The sequence below is a fragment of the Stenella coeruleoalba genome (assembly GCF_951394435.1).
Source record: "Stenella coeruleoalba genome assembly, chromosome: 9".
Classification (NCBI taxonomy): Eukaryota; Metazoa; Chordata; class Mammalia; order Artiodactyla; family Delphinidae; genus Stenella; species Stenella coeruleoalba.
In genome coordinates, this window is record NC_137155.1 from 47586944 (window position 1) to 47592943 (window position 6000).

General features: G+C 38.2%; 1 protein-coding gene across 1 annotated transcript in view; it reads left to right on the top strand.

The window, feature by feature from the left end:
* The window catches only part of SGCE (sarcoglycan epsilon), a 68660-nt gene extending 63342 nt beyond the window's left edge, over nt 1–5318 (top strand). The window contains 2 exon segments of the mRNA XM_079931586.1: nt 381–424; nt 3236–5318. Coding sequence (XP_079787712.1) covers nt 381–424; nt 3236–3252 — 61 coding nt within the window. The 3' untranslated portion in view covers nt 3253–5318.
* Nucleotides 5319–6000: the final 682 nt, after the last annotated feature.

Genomic DNA, 6000 nt, shown 5'->3' on the forward strand with positions numbered 1-6000 from the left:
AGGTTACAGACACAAGCCCTGGAGTCCTATGTTCTCATCTTTATCCACCACTTCCTGGCTACGTAGCCTTGGACTTCCAAGCCTATTTCCTCATCTGTAAATTGAGAAAAATAATACCTACCTCCTATGTTGTTGTGAGGTAGAGTATAACATGTAGTAGAAACTCCATGAACATTATCACATATTGTTATTATTCATCTTCCTCAGACCTCAGTTTCCTCATCCATAAACTTATGAGAGGTGGGGGGCTGTGTTTGTGCTGGATCAGATGATTTCTGGGGTCTTGCCAGCTATAAAGCTTTTCATGCTAATGTGTCTGCTCTCTGTTAACATGTGTGTGGACAAATACAGTTTTACTAAAAGATGTTAATCATTTCTAGGAACTTGCCACATCAGACTCAGATTCCCCAACAGCAGACTACAGGTGAGTACGAAAAGTAATAAGTTCATGTTTATGAACGAAGCTAATAGATCAAAAGATAACTATACTACTAGGTAATTTATGAAGCTTTATCTTCACCAAGTGAGGCAAAACAGTTGTGTCATTCCTTAATCAGAGTTAGAACCTCTGAATAATAGCTTAGATCTTTGCGTAGATTGGCATAAGAGTGATAAACACAGGGTAAATGATCTTACAGCAGAAGCATCCATGGAGGTCCTGTCTAATTAAGGAAGACTGAATAAAATCCCCTTCCTTCGGTGAAGCTCCCTATTCTTCCCCTTGGTATGAAAAATTCTTAGCTTGGATGCTTCCAGGATTTGTCTCAGTAAGTGAGCAGCTTGAAACTGACTCTTACAAAAGGAAACCATTGTGACTAATCACTGAGGCTTCAGGGGGATAAATGAGAAATGGTTGGTCTGGTTTTAATGCCGTTTAAAAAGCTCTTATAACATGACCAGTGACAACAAGATGGCGGGCAATTCTCCCCGGACTATTCTATTTCCCTAAGACTTGCTTTCTTTAAGTTTATTTCTTTCCAGTGTCCCTAAAAAATTTCCACAGCCAATTATTTCATTCATCTCTGTACCAAGTAGATAACTTATTCATGATTGTTTTCTAATTAGTGGTTGATTCCTAGTTCTAATTGCTGAGCAACCAGTAATGCCTTTGTAGCTCTTTTGGAAAAGCCAGAGAAGTTTTAAAAATGTAAGTTGGATGTGGAGTTCTGAGTATGAATAGTGGTATTGTGGTAGGGAAGCTATTAAGTAAGTCTCATAAAAACTTTAGGCACATATAGAAAATTATTGCTTGTTTTCATTCAAAAAATTATCTTCTCTATTACTGCTTTCGGGAATTTAAGGAGATTTTCGTTTGACAACTTTTCAAAGATTTGAGGCAAGTATAATGAAGTTGTTCATCAGATTTTAATTATGAAATAACGTTTATAAGAATTTCCCCCACAATTCTGATTGCTTGTTTTAATTAAATGCTAACGTGTTTCAACAAGACTGTTCAGTATATTAATGCAGTGGTGCTACTGTGTGAGCATTCAGGAGACTAATGAAGGAACAAACTGCTGTAATTGTGTGTTGTCTAAAGAGCAAAGAAATAAATGAATCCCTACTACCACTAATTTCATGACTTTTTTTTAAAGACGTATAATTTTAAAAGAATATTTCTTCAATGGAAATGCTAGAACTTCTTCCTCATTAACCTCCTAGACTTCCGTCTCTCCTAAGATGTCATACCTCTGATTCTTAATTATTTCAGACAAGGAGTGAAGGAAGACAATATCTAGAAAAATAGTGAATAGTTCTTTCGAATACTTAAAAAATCTAGATTTGACTTCTCCCCCCCTCCCATTGGGAGAAATAAGGAAACCTAAGTAGATGATGTTAGGGAGATTTACCTAATAGTTGTATAAATTTTTAGCAAGTAGACTTGTTAGCTTGCTACGTTTTAGTAATAGGCACCGTTTCCAAATACAAAGATAATTTATGCCTGAGCAAATGTTATAAGAGCCAAAGAATTTCCCTAGGGGGATTTTAGGTTGTTCAACATAATTTTCTAAGTTATTTTTCTAAGACAGGTTTTGGGGAACAAGCATTTTGCTTAAGTCAGGAAAGCTTTCATCTCCTTTTTAGTTAACACTTACAGCCTATTGCCTTCTTGTTTTCTTATATTTTTCTGTAATTTTCTGTATTATTGCCTAAAGTACACCATATCTTCTTGGTTGTTTTCTTCTTGTTCTTGTTTTTGATGAGTCCCCAAAGTACCTAAGTGCTAAAGGGAGAGAGACCAGCCTGGCATCTTTTATAATTATGATATTAGATTTTTGTGTTTCTGCCTCTGATAAATGTAACACCAAATAGTCGTACCTCCTGAAGAGAAGAGCTAAATGGGCAAGTTACATTCCTTATTCCCATTCTGTTCTTGTGAATGAAAACATGAAGTTTGTTTCTCAATTTAGAAGTTATTCCATTCTGTCTGCACATGCATGGATTCAGTGCTGTGTATGTATTTTCATGTGCACAACAGCTTTGCTGTCCCTCTATCCTGGTTATCCTGGTATCGCAAAGAGGCAACAACATCAGTGCAGGATTTTCATAATTTGTTTTTTCCAACTACCTCAAAGCACTATGCTAATGTCACAGTTTTCTTTATGAAGGTAATTTAAGCACAGGGTTTGTCCCATGGATATCAAGTCATTTTGTTTGCAGCTTGCTGTATGGAATTTGTCAAGGGAGGGTATATTTTGAAGTTTGTTTTCTTTAGTTAGTTGTTTTCTTTTAAAAGATCATCAGAAGTTTAAGAAATGAACTAGCTGCTGGGGTTGTAATCCTGGACTTAAGCACTAGCTGAGATAATAGAGCAGTTAAGAGCTGACAATAGCACTACCGTTTGGACCAGGCCCAAGCCATTAGTTTTGATGCCCCTTCAGGTTTTCTCATTTTCTCTGCCCTTCCAAACCACATGATATTTTCTAAAGAGCCACGATTAAAAGGTACAGTCATACGTCCTGCAGTCAAACTCATTCTTTTTGTTTATTGTGGGAGGAATTTTCAGGCCGGGCCTTTTGAGAAATACAGAACATTGTAGCTTTGACCCAAGAAGCAGATGACTAATTTAGAATTTCCTTTTTTTTGAAAACCAAATGCAGAGAAATAATGCAACATAATTATTTTAAATTATGTTAAGAAGATAGAACATTACGCCTTGCAGTAATTCGTTTTGCTCCAAATCTAAAAGTGTCCATGCTTAACTCATGCCCATATTCATTCTTACACGTTGCAGGTAAATGGTATCCCTGAAGAAAGAAAACTAACCGAAGCAATGAATTTGTAATCAGACAATATAGCACTTATATCTTATTTTTGCTCTCTTCCAATAATGCATGAGCTTTTCTGACATATGGTATGCATGTTGACAGTATCAAGTATATATCAAATAATACAAAATAACATTCATTTTACTAATGTATTTTTTTTGGTACTTAAAGCATTTTTGACAATTTGTAAAACATTGATGACTTTATATTTGTTACAATGAAAAGTGATCTTTAAAATAAATATTATTAATGAAGCCTGAAGTCTGGCAAAATTTACTTCAGAAAGTATTTGATTGCCTCCTGTGTAGTAGGAATCTTTCATTGCTAGGAACAGGTTCGCGTGTTGATTCTTTATTTAATGAGATTTTTATTAAGCACTTCCTATAATGTATAAAATGTCTACGCTTCTGTGTTCCAAGTGAGCTACCCATTTACTTAATACTTTTATCCTTGTGGCCTGTAAAGCTTGTTCTTTTATATACCGCTCGTTGGAGCTGTTTTAGGGTAAACGTGGCCCTTTGGATTGTGGATCTGATGATCCCCAGTTCATGAAGGGCAGCCCAGACTGCATACTTAACCTGACTCTATAATCAGATATTTGGTTTTAGAAGCACGCCAGGAGTTGTTACTCAAAAAGAGAATAGTTACCTGCTGATGGTGACATGAATTAGCTCCAAAACCCCAGGCTTCCCTGTGGTAACACTACTTTCAAGGCTTAGCAGAGCTTCCTTATACCATGTTGGTATATACATGCTTCATGCATCTTGGACACTACTGGATCAATGTGGTCATCAGGCCAACTAGCAGGCCGCTTTTGTTGCAGACCAGAAAACCTTCTCTTAGTCTGATCTGGGCAGATTTCTGTGTTACCTATTAATTGGTCAGAGGATACACAAATGCTATCTAGATCTGATTCCAGAATCCAAGAAGGTTCCCTGTTAGTGTTGTGTACAACTTGTCTTCCACTTAGGGGAAATAGTCTACCGTGTCGTTGACATTGAAACTCCCCCTCCCAGCCACACCTTCCTGGGACTTAACAGAGGATGTGGAATCTTTGGTTTTTTAAAGATTTACCTCATATTCCTTTCCAAGACATCTAGGGTATTGCCACTCGCTATTCTCCTGGATTGATCAGCTTGAGGTTGTAAAAGTATTGGGTCAGGGCCATGTGCTAGAAGAAAGGAAATGTTGCCACAACTCCCGGCAACTAGACTGTGGCCCAGGGTGGAGAGTTAACAAACTGTTGCTCCTGCCAGGTGAAATCAAACTACTCCTGGTAGTCCAAATGAGCAGGAACAAAGTAATACAGGATCCACAAATCAGGAACTGCAGATCAGGAGTCAGGAACTTTATTCATCTGTTCTAGGAAAGAGACTACTGTGGGGATTGGAAAATGCAGCTGGAGTTAGCATCGGTTTTCACACTGACCATATGGAGGAATTGAATGGTGATAAGAATCATTGGCCAGCATCTCACAAATCTTTGATAATTGCCTTAATCTCTGCAATTCCCTATAAACCAGTGATTTTGCCTCTGACTTAGTATTTCGATAGGGAAGAAGATCCACATAGCTTTCCCAGTGGTTGTTGCTACCTTAATAGCCCTTACTTTATGGGTAAAAAAGTGCGGGGATTCTGCCCCATGCTGAGGATTTCTGTCCCAACTAAGCACCCTCATAGAGGGCAAATGAGTACATGGTGAGTTTGGGGTCCCAATGGTGAACTTAAAATAGAACACCTTTTTTCAGTAAGCTGTTGCCCTAAAAAACCAGTTGCAATGGTTGTCTGCACTTTCAGGAACTCATGAAAACTCAGCTCTAGATGCCAAATATCCCCTAAAAGTTTGTGACTTTTCTTTTTTCCATGGCCACTCAATAAATGATGACCTTCTCTTTGGGGAAGTTCACGTCTATATGTCTACACCGATGATAGAAGAGAGCATTAGGTAAAAATGTTAAGGCTAAATTTGAGGCTAAGAGAGTACTTACAGAATAATTAAGTAGAAAACAACATCAAGGCTGGAGCCTCCGAGTATAGATATAGCATGTAGGTGGGGTGTGTGACCTCTGGGTTCAGTGGTCCAAGATTTGAGCTCTTGCTTCCCATGTCCTGACTATACCCAGTTGAGGGGATGGATCAAAACTTTTAAGCAAACCATTCTAAGATGGAGCAGCCTCACAAATTTGCATTTTAGAATTTCTTATGGAACACTCTTCTAGCTGCTTGTCTGTTGTACACCCAATATGTTAATATGAGTCAAGTCATGTTCTGAGGACACTGTGGTGGACCAAACGAAACACAGGCTCTGCCTTCATGCAGTTTACATTCTAGTAGGAAAGACAGACATTCATCGAGTTGTCATACAAATAAATGTCAAATTGCAACTGTGATAAATACTATGAGGGAAAGTCATTGGTGCTATAAAAGCTTATCACAGGGGGATGTGACCTGGTCATCAGGGTCACAAAAGATTTCCTAAGGAAGTTTGCTCTGCTAGCAAAAGGATGAGTAGAAATTGGTAAGATGAAGTGGAGTAAAAAAGAGTATTTGAGGCAGAGAGAAGAGCATTGCTAAGTCCTTTGGGGAGAAGAGTTGCTGATGAGTGTAGGAGTTTACCGGAAAGTTCAGTGCAGCCAGAGTATGGAGTATAGGGAGGAGGTGTTGGGAAAGTGAGACCCAAGATAACGGGTAGGACCAAACCATGCATGACTTGAAAGGCAGAAGCATTTTAA